Source organism: Lepisosteus oculatus, chromosome 2 (assembly GCF_040954835.1).
Source record: "Lepisosteus oculatus isolate fLepOcu1 chromosome 2, fLepOcu1.hap2, whole genome shotgun sequence".
Classification (NCBI taxonomy): domain Eukaryota; kingdom Metazoa; phylum Chordata; class Actinopteri; order Semionotiformes; family Lepisosteidae; genus Lepisosteus; species Lepisosteus oculatus.
In genome coordinates, this window is record NC_090697.1 from 32449467 (window position 1) to 32465625 (window position 16159).

A 16159-nucleotide genomic window follows, 5' to 3' on the forward strand; every position below is an offset into this window, starting at 1 on the left:
TTCCCAGCTGGACTGCTTTGCACATGACACATACAAAAACAATTGCAGTGTTCTCAAATCTGCAGATATCCTTTTAACTAACTGAAATTTAATCCTATTCCCTTTGTATTGAATGTGACTTCATGTCTTTCCTTTTTCATACAGCTCTTGTCCTGGTCCATAATTCACTAATTCTAATTCATTCTTTCATTAAATTAAGTTTAGAACAGTTCACAAAAAAAAAGATTAGCCAATTGTAATATTACTACACAAAAGAGTTTGACAAAATTGCTTTTATTTCATATTTTCTCTGTAAAACTGCACACCTGATTGCTTCGGTTACATAAGGTTATGATTTTAGTCTTGTTATCCTTTACTTAGCTTTGTTGCAATTAGCAAACTCTCACTAAAGATTTTTTTTCTGCAATGGGTCATAAATGCCTAGTAGCAACAGCGATATTTGTTTTCTAGTATAACACACCTGACCAGAAAGTAATGAGCCCTTCAAAGGCAGTGCTTAGTGAAAAAAATAATTATTTCCATAACATTAACTGTAAACAAGCTGTTGGAGTTACAGAAGGGAACAACATACTTTTGGCCAAGATTTGTTTTGCCGTAGAAGCATGTAGAAACACAATTCCAGAAGTAAATGTATTGTCACACATGAAATAATGTCTCATTACAGGAGTTCTTTCTATTAGTATTCAATTTATAGGCAGAACTTGGCTGTTGTTACAGTAAGCATTTCTGTAATTACTTTTACAAATATCAATGGACCTCCTCAAAGAATACAATAAATATAAATATATTAACATAATGCATATTTGTCTACCTAAACTGCTTGGAAATTAAAACACCTTTTTTTTTTGCTTTGGTTAACAAAAGCATTCGTAAAACCATGATGTGGTGATGGGAAAACGTCACTCGGAAATGCATAGCCAACTATCTGAATTGGCTGTTTAATATGATTATGCAAATTTTCTGCAGATTTTAAGTATAACTGTTTTGATTCTTCTTGTGGAAACTAACTTAAATTTCTGAGGTGCAAAATTAGCGGAAACTACAATAGCAATCTGCCAAAATGATTGAAATAAGGAATCTGCAATTCATTTGGATTATTTTACATAAAATTCAAGAATTCAACTTTGCTCAAATTCTTCTTGGACTATTAAGAAGAGTAGTACTAAGTCAAAAATCCCAAGGAAACTGACGTTCACACTGAGAGCGTTCATGGCAGGAAAAGAAGACTATGGCAAAACTTCAGTGTTTTATAATCTCAGGTTACATAAAAAAAAATCAATTGCATAAAATCTGGCAGAGGCTATAAATCAACCCTAAAAATGCTATTCACAACTGAGAAGGAACTACACTTAACAAGCACTGAAATACCCCCCTATCCCAGTACAGTTAGAAACGTATTCTTTTTTGTCAGCCTTGATGAATGTAAATGACTTCATGGGAACAGTCAGATAAATTCATGTTGCACCACTCTTATCACAGAGCTATTTGGTCACACTGTATGTACTGCATGTTTGCAATATGAGCCAAGAGCATCGCCTTCTGCGGATCACACTCAATCGTAAACACCCCCCATTTAGTGCGTCTTTTAAAACCGCACCGGCCTTTGAAGAGGCGACATTCGGCTGTTGGGAGCTTTATTGTGCGTCGTTTCCATGAAGGATCTTGTGGGCTTCAGATGTTGCCATTGTCTATGGCCACAGCTATACAGTACCAATCCTGTGGTGAGGCACTTGTAGGGTCTGGAGGTTGGGGCATGTGAAGTATGGTGCTGGGAGGAAGCACGTGGCTATTCCATTGGAAGCAAATGGAAGAGTGGGTCCATAGAAAACTTCTTCTTTCCCTTCAGTACTGACATCAAGGACCTACAGAGTAAGAGATGCATTTAGGATGGTTTATCTGCCATATACTGTATATGCACAGGGGTAAATACCTGAGTGAAGCACAGATAAAGGAAGATGTACTGTAAAGTCAGTAACTTAAGTCTGTACAGCTGGCATTGCAGTGAAGGAGTTCATGCGGACAGGATGGTTTCTAAATGTTGCAGTCACAACATTATGAATTAAAGCCTTGTGATGAACATTCAAATCTAAGTGACTCATCATTTATAAAAGTAAAAAGATATGCATCTTTATATAAATATAAGATTGTATAATATACATACAGTATGCCTAAAAAGAGATCTAAAAAAATAGTATGTGTTTTTATGAGATAGAAGAATACATTTCTTTTTGTTTTTAATGTATTGCAGTGGAATACGTTTTGGCTAGTGTAACAGGGACTAAACTGACAGAAAATAAACAAACAGAAAATGCAGCGTGTGCAATAATTTAATAAATTTTACGAGCTTTCTTAATTTAAAAAACTTTCCATTGTGATTTATACACTTTAATTTAGTTTCTTACGGAATTATCTTTCAAATACATCAGCAAAATTGGTAAATAACAGAATATTTAAACAAAAAAATGCATAATTTGTTAAAAGGATCCAAGCTGCACAGAGATCTTTTTGTATGTTGGGTCAAATGTCTTCATAACATGGTTCGATTTATTTAGATGAAGGAATTTAATAATAAAAATAAATTGTTTTGCTGAAACATTACTTCTAGATAAGAGAAATAACGTTTTAAAATGGGAAAATGAAATAGTCATGAGATTAATCACAAATCTAAATCGACTGAACAATCATTTCTTTTACACACAAGACTTTCAAGAGCTGAATTACTTTCTTTCTCAGTTATTTAAATGATACACATATCATGTAATAGGGAAACTATTTCTAAAAAAAACAGTAAATATTTAAATAAATATTGTTCTATCTATACCTAAGCAAAGGTAATCTGGATAATTTCTGATAGAGGACCGAATAATCTAAATTGTTTGTTTTTGTTGACCAAATAAAAGATAAAACGTAAAATATATTTTAATGTTTTTTAACAGGCTTTGTCTTCTTAACAGTAAATAATTAGTGAAATTGAGGTGTTTTTTTCTTTGCTTTACAGATATGCACTGATACAACAGTTTAGATTTTGTGGTGGTACACCTGAGAATCAACCCTTCAGCACAAATGGACTGTACAGTATATACTACTTATGACACTGAAAAAAATATAACTGTATAAAAAATTTATTTGATTTTCAGCAGTTAATTTTATCTTAACTGCTCCATGTCAAGCACATTCTATACTGCAACATGCCACGGGGAAAACTGACACTAGCAAAAAAGACTGAGGAGAATATTAATTAATGTGTATGGACCGACTGACTAGTGCTAATTGGCAGTGGGGTTGTCATGGTGCTTTTAGATCTCTGGTAAATAGCCTCTCATATATGCAACGCATTAAATAATTCAAACCAAAGGTGTTATTCTTCTCTTTTGATTCCCCTGGGACGTAGCATGGCCCCACTTCAGGGCTGTTTACTTCTCCCCTTCTTGAAGGGTTTTTAAATTGCTGTGAACGTGGTGAGTCTTTTATCACAAGGCACCAATACACTCCTTTTTACATAAACTCCTTTTCGCCCATAAACACCACCTTGCTGTTTGTAAAAGCCACATCATGCACTGAATCCTGCCTAATAAACAGGTATTTTAAAATTTCAACATTTTTTCTTTTGGAAATATTGTCCTCCAAATAACACAAAATGACTCTTGTAACTACAGGATTGCTCTCCGCTAAATTATCATAATCTCCACATGCTGCACACCTATAATGTACAACCTTGAAACTCTAAAAGAAAAATGTCAGTGGATGTTCCTGAATTAAATGAGGCCTAATGTGTTTCTGACCTGGCATGTTGAGGTTTACTAACCTGGATACATGCTAATGGCTCATTTGTCCATATAGAATATCCTCCAACAAGATATATTCTTCCATAGTGGACTGCTACTCCAGACTCATTTTGCCCTTCAAAGTATAAAACACCAGGTGATAAATTCCACTTTAATGTGATAACACATTTCATACAAACATTTGTTGAGGATGTGTTCCTCCTAGTATAAAATGCATAACTGTGATGTATACTTGTGGAATATGTACCATCTATAATATTATTGATGTGAAAAGGCATAAAAGATTACTTTAGAATGAGATCGCAGGAACTGAGAAATCTAATGTACCGTATGTCACATTACATGCACAAATAGGATTCTGAAAGCAGTTAGTCTTTTCAGTCCCCTGTTTCAACTCTTAGTTGTTGAGTTGCATGAAACAGGTCTTTCATCAGCACAGTGAACAAAAAGGAAAAAACAGCTTTGGCAAGAAAGTCCTTCCAGAAGCCTGCAATTGTTCCCAGTCATTTTACCACAATCCAGATTCGTTTTTGTTGGTTCAGCTGGGAGAATACTATTGTAAAAGCATAAGAAGAATTTAAACTACCCCTCCTGAAATCCTGCAGGAACAATATTAAAGGATATTATAGCAGGTCTCCCTTTACAGTGTATACTGAACAAACAAATAAGTGCTGAGTGCTGAAGATCAATACATCGTATTCATCATACTGATCATAATTACACCCAACAAACTTAATCAGATTGTTTGACCAAACTGGGGAAAATGAGGTCTGCCCTTGCCAGACTTTCAGCAGGAGCCACTTTGTTAAAGAGGTAAATAAATCCATCATCATTGCTTCTCGATGATCTATGTCTGAAAAATAGTGCAAACTGACAACCTCGGGTAAGGGCTGCAGCTTGAAAATTTACTAGAAGACCTTCTGAGACTTTGTACTTCAAAAACTCTCATTTTCATACTTTGCAGTGTGTCTGACAGAAATTTATTGTATTTATTTTATACAAGTTGCAAATGTTCATGCAAATTATCATGCAGGCTTCCTCCCTGAATACTTGACCAATGAAACATTGGTGGTAAAAAAAAAATCTTTTAGGAAACCTCTGCTTCATCTGCTGCCACAGAAGCATCAGCTGTTGATTTTTATTAATGAAATCTGATAAGACCTCTGGGTGGTGATATGATGTGATGGGAATAAAGCACCACATAACAATAAAACTCGAATATCAAAAACCAAAGCCTCTGCTGCGAACATTGACGTGAAGCTCAAAGACAAAGAATCCATTTTAAAGCTTCAGAAATGTGTTTTGTATAACTGTTTGGAAATAGTACATTAATAATGACTTAGGGGTTCAGAGTTCATCGTAGGCTGTAGAGTTACAAACCTCCTGCTGTGCAGTACAGAACATTCCTTGGGTCGCATTCTCTCTTATTACATGTTACTGACAGTTTCAGACCTACCTGTAAGCAAACTAAAGGTGCAGCGCGTCCACTGATCCATGTCAATGTCATAACAGTCTATGTGTCGGACCAAAATCCGATCGTTATTGTAGTCTAAATCGTTTCCCCCAAGTACATACAGCTTCCTGTGGACAGCTGCCATGACATGGTACACTCTCCTCTGCAGCATGGGACTGCGCCCAATCCATTTGTTCTGCAGTTTAAGAAAAAAAAGGAAGAATTAAAAAGGACATCAATCCAGTTCTCACCTAGAGAGGCAGTGGAATACTGTAGGTAATAAAATAGGGAATGTTCCAGACAGCTGTCGCATTTAAAACTCCAAGCCACCTACCTGCAGCACATATGCAAATGATCAGTAACCCACATCACAAATACCGTGATCTTCTAGAGGGTAATGTGTACAGTATCCACTTTATTTTCTGTTAAAACAGGATCATTATAACGTTTCGACTGTTTAAAGAATGGTTAAAGAATTTAGAGATATTTTAAGGACATCTATAGCTATGTTTGAAGAAGTGTACAGTATTCTACAATAAATGGACGTTGGTTTAATAATTATAATATTGTTTCTTTAGACACATGTTGTTTATACCTTCGCTAGAATATCATAATTATCATTATTATGCCATATTAGGTATTTTTAAAAATGCGACTTGGGTTTGTAACACTTTAAGTGGAGACTCTAAATATTTTAGGATTTAGAAACTTGATTTTTTAATGAAAAACACTTGTTGTTTTAGAATTTTTATTAAAAAACTGGTCAAAACTTTAACAAAAACAAAAAGGTTGTGTTTGATTGTGTAGGAAAATCTCTAAATTTATTTTCTTGATCCATATACTGTACATCTCTGGCAAAGCATGGCTGGTGTTAATAATTTGCAGTTCTCCCATTCTTCACGTCTCCCTAACACAAGAGAGTAACTTTGCTGAAAATCAAAACCAGTGAATTCTCTTCTTGGGACATCCAAAACATGCGGCCTTGTTACTAGAATTGTTACGGTACTAGCCAGCACGTAGCGCACTGCCATGAATAAGATGAAAGTATTGTCCAATTATCTTCCCTGCACTATGCATGGTTCCAGAATTAGCAGGTGTTCTTTAAAATTCTGGGCATTTACATTATATACAGTATAGTTGCATTATAGTCTCTATCTTTTCTAGAGACTGAAAGATAACTTTCCAAATGTTTTGCATCAAGACAAGTTTTGCTCTACTATTTTTAATGAAAAAAAAACAATTCAAAGTGAAGACAACAAATTTGCACAAAGCTATTACTTTCCTATCTTCTTCACGTATCTCTCAGCTGTTTTCACATTCATCTAGAAAATATAAAAATGCATTTTGCACTGAAAGCAAATAGCTTTAAAAGCCAATGTATTCATTCTGTGCTACTGGCTTGATACAATTTTTTGTTCTGAATATTTTGTCTTGTTTTTTACACTGCACTTCAAAAATAAGATCAATCTAGGAAAATATTTGAAAACTTTCTGCAAGTTCCAGACAACAAAATTCACATGCTCTTTGAAAAGTCAAATGAAAGATCATCTGCTAAAACTGAGATAATCATTTTTCAGGGATATAATGTAAAGAGATTATGGATTGCTCCTTTGACTGCCAGCAAAGCCTTAAAAGTATTAATGTGGCAAATGATGTTCATGATCAACGTATTTAAATAAAATTACATTACAAAACAATACCTCAGTGCCGTAGTTTGTACATCACAACCTTATTCTAATAATTCTAAACGTTTTGAAATCACAAAAAAAATCTTTGAAATCTGTCTGTCTCTCGCTCTTCCAAAACGATTTAATTATTTATATCGCCATATTAAACTTTGTAATGTTTGTGTAGTAAGAATTAATTTCTGGGTTAGCTGCTAAGTCCCCTGACAGAAGCTAGTAGACACCATCTGCTTGTCGGCGCCTGAGATGGGTCCCCTGATTCTATCTCCACTTCCTGTCACTGCAAGGACTGCCAGGTGAGCCATCACGCGCCACATCGGCAATGAAACGCTGGGGCCTGGAGGGGTCACTCCTAATAAACCACTGTTTGAATACTAATCAGCCGCGGGGAAGCGGAGGTCACTGCTGCCTGCTTGTTAGCAGGTAGCTGTGTGCTCTGCAGCAGATGGCAGGCATTATCGGGGCTACACACACACACACACACACACACACACACACACACACACACACACACAGAGCAGGAAAAACAAAACAACGCAATCCAGGCTCAGCAGCGGCAGGCAAGTGATTGGGATTCTGCACCAGACCCGGCAGATGGAATGTTTGCCCGCTCGCTTGTTTAAACAGTGTAGGGTCTGCGCAGAGCACACAGCTTTCAGACAGAGAGAAGAGGGAGAGGAGAGCAGAGCGCTCCTTCGGGCTCTCCACACCTCCTTCAGATCACGGCCTGTCCCCTCCCTGCTCATCAGTTCAGATCTCTGAATTTAGCCACCTCTCTTTGACGGGTGTTTTGTCATTTCACAATTGATTACAGTTCACGAGACGCAGCACATGCGAAATTAAACAGCAGAAAAACGTGATGTACATATTGTACTATATACAATGTTTTTAAGGAAGGGTACTTGAGGCTGATAGGGTCTGCCATCTATTTTCAAGGAGCTGTACCAGCGTTAAAAATAATAATTTTTTGTACAGTACTGAATTCAGTGAATAAGATGGGACCCTACAACCCCCGTCTCCATCCCTATCAGCCTTGCCACTGAAATCACAGACACTGAGATCAGAGAAATTCACAGGACAAGGTGTTTATTGCAGTCAGCTTTACATGTGCTGCGGAGAACGCTTCAGTCAATCCAAACCATAAATGATGCTCACAAGCATCCTCGATTGCCAAAAAGATGCTTCCCAAATGACAATATTTAAGACTAAATATTTTTTTTAAATCATTTGGATGCGGTCAACTAGCTTATACAAAAATGGCAAATGTTAAAATAATGCAACCTAAGAATCTTCCAGCCACTGCCAGCCACTGTAGACCTAAACTCAAAAGATGCTGTACCTGAAGATTAATAGCAACCTGGGGTTGTCTTTGAAGTCAGAGGGACAGCAGGACAGTCAACACTCCTTTTGAAAGCATGTGGGTCATACAGTATATACCATAGTGTGCTCTAGGAGAGGTGTAGAAAAGGCACCAGGTACAGCATGAGAGCACCTATGACATGGCCAGACGTTACAGTAGCTTCATTTGGAACTGCCAGTATGTGGTTGCATGTATAATATTTGCAAAAATGTTTAGAGAACCCGAGCAACCATCCAGCTTGTCCAAATCTCTATCTAATATAAAGGGTAGCCCTATCATTTGGAACGACCAATAATTCGGTTTTAGTGCTACAGTACAACCCTTGTGCCAGGGTTAAGGGATGCAGACACAGAAGCTTTCCTTTGCTGGTGGCACTGTTTTGTGTCAAACCAAATATATTTTCTCAAGCCAAACCTTAAGCCTACCCAACTCCAGTGGCTCTTCAACAGCATTGCTACAATGTGTGGAATATTTATTTCACAGTGGGCTAATGATATGCTCACTGCCATAAGGTTATAGACCTCAGCCTTGGTGCCAAACATCTGTTGGAATGGGTTGAGCTACTTTGGAGCCTGAGGATCTGTTTTTATTCATAAACCTGTAAGTGTGTAGTAAGTATAAATCATTGGACCTAGCTCTGAAAATACTTTCAGTTATTTCCAAAGAGAATGAGAGGTGTTTTACAGTATGTAATATTTAGTCCTAAGAGGAGATGAAAAAATAGCATAATTCACATATTTACTGGTTTGTGTATACCTGTGTGTCTACAGTCTGTATGCAATTGCATGGCCTGTGTGGCTTCAAGATTTCAATAAAGAACTTCTGTAAAGAAAAAGGCTTTAAACTCAATAAGTTTCATGAAAAGACTATAATTGCTGGAGAGTAATACGCACCTGGACGGGGTCGTACACCATCAATCTGTTCTGGTATTGAGCTGTGTTTGTTACACCACCTGCAACCAAGGACAACTGCAATCAGAGCAACATACACAAGAGTGAGACCACTTAAGACAAATCATATTCCAAAACCTGCACTGCATTAGTGGCAGCTAACTCCAAATTTTCATCCAAATGGAAAAGCATATTCTTAAATTACAACTACATCGGCTTCATTTAAGAAATATTTTGTGCTGTTTTTATTTATTAATTAAAACATTACCATATGTTAAATGTTATTCAGAACTTCATGTAACATCTTATTCTGTTGAAATTTAAGACATCAAGTTGCCTTTGTTATACTATTGTAAGAAAGGACAATATTTACTATGAATTTAGAAAAAGTGTCGATTTTATGATTTAATGTTTTGCTGTGTAGATCAGTTAGAATACATAAACATGCAATAAAAAATTTTTTTCAGTCATGCAACATACAGAATATTGGCATATTTAGTCCATTTCATTGCTTTTTGTTACTACGATTTCACAGATGCCTAGCAAATAACATGCTTCTGATGAGGTCTTCTACTTAACATGTATTACGATATTGAATGTCATTATAAAAGGAATCATATTCGTAGAAAGGTGATTTATTTTTGTGACATACTATGAAAAAGCAGATCTTCTTCTGTTATTTTACATAAATAGGCCTACAGTTTTTGTTTGCTTATCTCATAATAAATACAGAGGGTGGCACTGGAGTCTTGAGACATGGATGAATTCTCCTGTATCTTGCAGTGCACTGCATGTTGTATGTACTCACTGTCCTTTAATGTTTCAAGTCTTACAGAATAAGAAGCTGGGGATTTGCATACAGATTTGACTGGTCTTAAACTGATAACATATTAATATTGATTACTGTATTCTTTAATTTCTGCAAGACCAAAGTACCCTTGCCTGTAGCGCTTCTTTCAGCTTTGAAAGTCATCAAGCTGATTTGTCTGCGTTTAGGTTATGATACCACATGCTGGCACACTGTCCCTTGCAATCAAAGCAACTGCTTAGATTTGGTGGCTTCTCTAACAAGTATATTATATAGATTGACAATTTTGATTCGCCACCCCAGGGAGCTAATCTGCATTTTAAGAGCTTTCTGTGCAAGCAACTGTCATTAAAGCACCCTATCCTTCCAAACACTTTCATTTTTCTACTTCGTTTTTTTCCACTTTAAAACTTCAGCTATGATTCATACAATGGTTTAAGGCTTATTTAGGGATATATCCTAAGTGAATACACAGTATATATTATCCATCCATCCATTTTCTAACCACTTTATCTAATAGAGGGTCAAGGGCGAGACCACAGCCTATCCCAGAGAGCAACTGGCAAAAGATGGGTACATACAGAAACAAACACCACACCAGGACCAATAGTTCCAGAAGGCAATTCCTCTACCAGTATGTGTCCATAGAATTACATTAATTAATTCAATTAAAGAACCAGGTGGGTGGGACCAAACTGAAGGAAAGTCCCAAGGTCCCATGCAAGAGGCAGGCTATTGTGAGTTCAATAATGAGGAAATTTGGTAATGTTGCAAAACAGGTACAAGGGAAGATACGGCCACACTCCAATACACCCTGCTGGCAAAAAGAAGGATTGCAAACAGCCAGTAATTATAGGAAATTAATCCATTACTTTTGGGCTGCTAACACGATGTTTTATTTATTCTTTTATAGTTGTTTTACTTAATTACAGTATTTCAATTTTTTGTTTTCTTATTAAGAATCAGTTATTCACTCTAATACCGAAGGTCAAAATGCCAACACAACTAAATATATGTGCTGTATACAATATGCGTGACTAATTATTTAATGATTTACATACAGTACAGTGCATATGGACATACACAGTCACGTGGCCTTCACATAACTAAATCCACAACATATTTAAAAATGATACTGTGCTCACTATAAATTAAATACAGTGAGACAGGATTTCCTAGACAGTATGTATTCTCATTTATTCTATATTCTGTTTTTTTGGCAGGTTGTTTACAAGCTCTGACTTCCTCTGGTCTGTATGCCTCTAATGCCTAACTAGCTATCTTTTGATTCTGGTTTATTTAAATATCTGGTGATGTCAAATCTCGATGTCTTTCAGAGTGTGGCAAAGTTTTTAAATTTGCAACTATCAACCTTGGTCTTTTTCTGTAAATGCTATTTTTCCTCCAAACCTACAATAAACATATAATTTTGCAAGAATTCTAGAGTGTTCACACTGAGTGCCAGTAGAAAAACACAGGGTGCAAGATCAGAACAGATCTATAAGAATGTTGCAATCAATCTGGGCAATCTATCTAATCAAACAGCATGTAATCTAAGACCTGCTTAGCTAAAAACTATTCCGAATAAATCCTTGGACAGCAACCCCTAACATTGAACAATACAGACAATTGTGTATTGCTCATGTCTTTCACTGGGATTTATTTAGAACTTACACACGATGTTTCAACTTTGTTTTATTTAACTTAAGGCTCATAACCGAAAAAATCACTCAATCAATCAATCAATCACGCTTTTGAAATGCTGTAAGTTTAAAATAAAGTCCACTGCTGAACTAATGTCACTGTAAGAAAACTATCAGGCATCTCCCTAGAAGCTAGAGTGGAAATCTAAAGTATGGAAAAAGATACACATTATCTGAAAATAATGACGGAGAAATTATCACCATTAACATAATCGTTATCACCACATTTTCTCTCTGAGAAATGAAGAGACACAATAAAACACAATCACATGATAAAAGGATGTTTTCTTGTTAAGGAGGAAAGATCACACACCACATTATTTAAAAATAATGGTGGTCAAACCGTTACCCCTGACTGTGGTACTCTATTAGATGATACACTACACTAAGTCTGTTTACGCAATGTTTAGGTACTATCAAACACAGGAAGCTCCAGTCCGAGCTACTGACTGGCTATGGGTTTACCAGAGATGTGAGAGATCTCCTCAAATCCTCCAAGTTCTCCAATTCTTTCAAGCTGTGCTGCCAATCTACTCCATATTTCTTCCACGTGTGAACTAAGCTTAATTTAGCGCCAGGACCCTGGAGATGAAGGCCATAGAAGGATCGAGTCACTTTTGTTTAGAAGGCGTATTTAATTCTGTATGCATGACGAGATCAAAAACAACATGTTGACGGAAGCCTACAAATGCAGCGTGTCTGTGGTACTACCATGCTTCATTTGTTATACTATACTAATTGATTTTAATTATATGACAGGTGTATCTTACTGCTTCATTTAATTCTATGGGGAGCGCCAACTGCTCCATTGATTTGCACTGGGATTTCAAATTATGTTATCCCACAATGACATAACCCAAGAGGGAAAAACAAGTAACTACTGTCAGACTTTAAGACTACTTTAAGTGAAAATAACATGCCTCTTTCTGCCTTTTTATTATTTAAATTTGAGCAGTGGCATATCTCATTTTTGATTGTATTATAAGTACAAATTAAAATGTGGTTCCAAGGTTAAAAAATATGGATAGTTGCTACAGTCCCAAAGCAAGACTAATTGCACAATACCTGTTCGGCATTTAACAAGAATCAGAACAGGCAGCACCCGGCTTCTTCTGTAAAGACCCAGAACAATATCACTTCCTTGTCCTTGCGCAGCAATATCATCATCTTAGACTACAGCACTAGATTATCACAAACAAAACCTTCCGATTTTTTATAGAAAATACATTTAACTGAACAAGAATTTCACATTTTCATTACAGCTAAACTGGTGAACGATAATACAAATGACTACAGTGCGAAATGTAGTGCAACGAAAGATGAAATAAAAAAACACCTTAAGAAGGAGCAAATGGCTGTTGAATATTTATTCGACATCACTTGTTGTCATGCGAAGAGTTTGGCTTTCAAAAACCACTATATTCTGTTGGATAATCACATAAGCTGAAACTTTAAAACAAATTTTAATGAATCATATTTGAACACCAGGGGAAAACAATTTTGGAGCGATTTGTGTTTTCTGTTCTTCCTGATTTTCATGCCAGTTATTTGTGAACATTTCAAATTTAAAACTTCACACATTCTGCCCAGTAACTCGCTGAGAATAAAATGGCAATCACATTGACTTGACTTTGTGAAATGTAAAACCTATTGGAAAGCCCATAGTGGAATTTGCAGACAGGAAAAGGATAACAGTATAGAAAAAAATGATCTTGGCAACAAACAGAAACTTGAATAGAACTGCAAAAAGTGGGGTTTTTTTACCTGATATCCAGAGCAAACCATCTGCTACACATCCCGCGTGACAAGACAGCGATCTGTCAAAGGACTGTACAAAAGTCCATTTGTTCCTTTTAGGGCAGTACCTCTCGACAGTGGGCAACACCTGTCTGAGTTCATTCCTGCCTCCTACTGCATAGAGGTATTGATCTAAAGCTCCCAGCACAAAGTGCTCGCGGCAGTTCTTCATGGGAGCGATCTCTGCCCACTTGTTGCCCCTGGGGTCGTAGCGGCAGGCAGTCCTGACGGCACAGGTGCGGCCTGTGGCATGCTCCACCTCTCCCCCTGCGACGAAGAGGAAGTCTCCCATGACCGCCACACAGTGGTGGCTCCTGCCCACTGGCATGGGGGCCAGCTCGCTCCAGTTCGACACGCCGGCGAGGTGAACGTGCTCCTGGTCTACGGGATTGAAAAACCGCAGCTCCTTGACCTTGCAGATCTCCCTCTTCTTCCCCCCCACGATGTAGAGTGTTTCCGACTGGAAGCGAGGTTTGGTTCGTAAAGTCTGCCAGATCGGCTGTGCATAGGTGCTTCGGTGGTACTCCAAGGCCTCATTGATCAGAGATGTGGCTGTTTCGCTGGCCTGGACCAGAGGGTGGGACTTGGCGACAGTGTGGAGGGAGTTCATGTCCATAAGGCCGTAACGTACATACTGTAAGAGCTCCTCCATGTACTGGTAACGGGAGTCGTGCTCCAGCCACCTCACCGCGAGCTGTACCAGAACATCAACAGTAAGAGTTACCATTCATTGCAATGGAACAAAATCACACTAACACAGGGCATCACTGGGCAAACATTTACAGGCATATTTAAAATAGAAGTATGGCTAAATCTACAAAATGTATTAAGATCAGTCGATCATTACATTGTTAATGGAAAATAAGAAACACCTTGAGAATATTGTGCTTCAGCTTCAAGAAAACTATCAAAATCTCAAAACAGTGTCAAATATTCCATTGTTGCCAGAAAATTGATTAGAAGTGTTTTAGTTTTATATTAGACAAAAACACCTATCATTATCGCCTGTTGTCGTATCAATTTAGGAGAGTTTCTTCTTCTATAGTTTATGAAGGGTCCTGGGTGACAGCAAATGAACTCCTAACACCTGCTAGCTTGAAATTTCTATTGATTCTCCTTGAGCCAGATCCGAACGGAACTTTCAATGGAATGAGTTAAAGTGACAAAGGAGAGAGGAACAAAGCGAAATTAATTGGACTTGAGAGCTATTTCAGGTTGTTTAGCTTGGGGAAACACTTGCACGGAAGACTGATCAATCTGTGCTAACATAGCTGAAAATAAATTATACTATTATCAGGGAAACAAAGTGAGTTTTAAAACATCCAACTCCAAAGCAAGGCTGATGTGGTGTGAACTTCTAAAATGACTTGATGGTCATGCAGGTTGGTTTAGACACTAAGGTACTGTATAAGTTAAAAGAACTTGCATAGTTAAAGAAGACATGTAAGAGGTTACAGTTTCTTGAAGTCAGCAATCCATGTTAAGAATTGAATGGTTAAAAGTATACACTTTTATAAAAAAAAAATGCAGGGATTTTTTTTTTCCAAGCATGGTTAACCATTTCTGTTACCATGTGAAATAACTAGGTTTTAATGAGGTTACTGGGATGCTGTGACATGAAATTCTGTAAAATGCCAGTGCCAGCATAAGTTATAAATATTTTTCCTCAGAATTATGCCTTTAAATGTACAGTAGTAAAATGTGTTCTTGCACATACAATATCCTGACTTCATAAAGCTGTATCTGAAAATTTAAATTTAATAAAGGTTAAATCAAGCAGGCTATGGTTCCTTTAAAGGTATTTTAGAGATAGACAGATTGATTGATATTAGCATGATAATTCACCTCAAACAGCCCAGTTCTGAGAGAGAAGATCACAAATCTGTTTCACTCTTTCACAAATCAAGCATAATAGTTTCCTTTACAGGACCCTGCAATTATTTCATATTATTGTAGAACAATACAACACCTTTAAAGCTAGAAACATTGAGGATGTGCCTGCCAGGATTAAAATGTAAGATGTGCTTTTTGAACATAATGCTTTTCCATTTTGAGTGTTTAACCAATTATATTGAAAATCACGTATGAACAACAGATAACAGTTAGGAATATATTTGAATGACTTTGCTGATGCTTCCAGTTCACACAGGTGGTTATCCAAATCTCTAGTTTTTCATTCTTTTAATTAATTCTGAATTCTGAATTCTGAATTCTGAATTCTGAATTCTGAATTCAGAATTAATTTATGAAGGAGGTAACCTTTTAAAGAAAATCCAAACTTCCATTGTAATTTTCCTTTTTTGAATATCTTAAACACTGTTTTATTTAAAATAAAATATAAAATAATCTGGAACATTTAAATTCCAGATTATTGGGATAATATTCTAAAAAAAGACCTAAGATTTTCACAGTTGTATTTATGTCCCCTTAATACTGTCAGGTTTAAATATTTAATTAACACTCATAGAAAAATCTGTAAATTATTTGTTTCTACTGTGTAGCTGTACAGTATGACATAATGTAATAACTGGTGATAACATACAGTGTACTGCTTTGGGTTTCAGGGGAATGCATGACAACAGATTGACAAAAAGAGTTAATGTGCTACTTTTTTTTTTTGCTGGCTACACTACAATTCCCAGAATTCTATATGTAAGAGAAGAAGCCAGAGAGTCTAA

At 36.7% G+C, this 16159-nt stretch overlaps 1 protein-coding gene across 3 annotated transcripts in view; it reads right to left on the reverse strand.

Annotated features, from left to right (window-relative positions):
• Positions 1–257: 257 nt before the first annotated feature.
• Positions 258–16159, reverse strand: part of klhl32 (kelch-like family member 32) — a 78644-nt gene continuing 62742 nt past the window's right edge. For 2 of the 3 annotated variants that reach the window (XM_015355416.2, XM_006626275.3), the window contains 5 exons: positions 13449–14175; positions 9177–9235; positions 5242–5434; positions 3806–3900; positions 258–1862 (listed from right to left, as the gene is read on the reverse strand). In XM_015355416.2, the coding sequence (XP_015210902.1) occupies positions 1701–1862; positions 3806–3900; positions 5242–5434; positions 9177–9235; positions 13449–14175 (1236 nt within the window). In that variant the 3' untranslated portion in view covers positions 258–1700. The remainder of the gene's footprint in view (positions 1863–3805; positions 3901–5241; positions 5435–9176; positions 9236–13448; positions 14176–16159) is intronic. The other variant, XM_015355420.2, reaches the window with a different exon arrangement.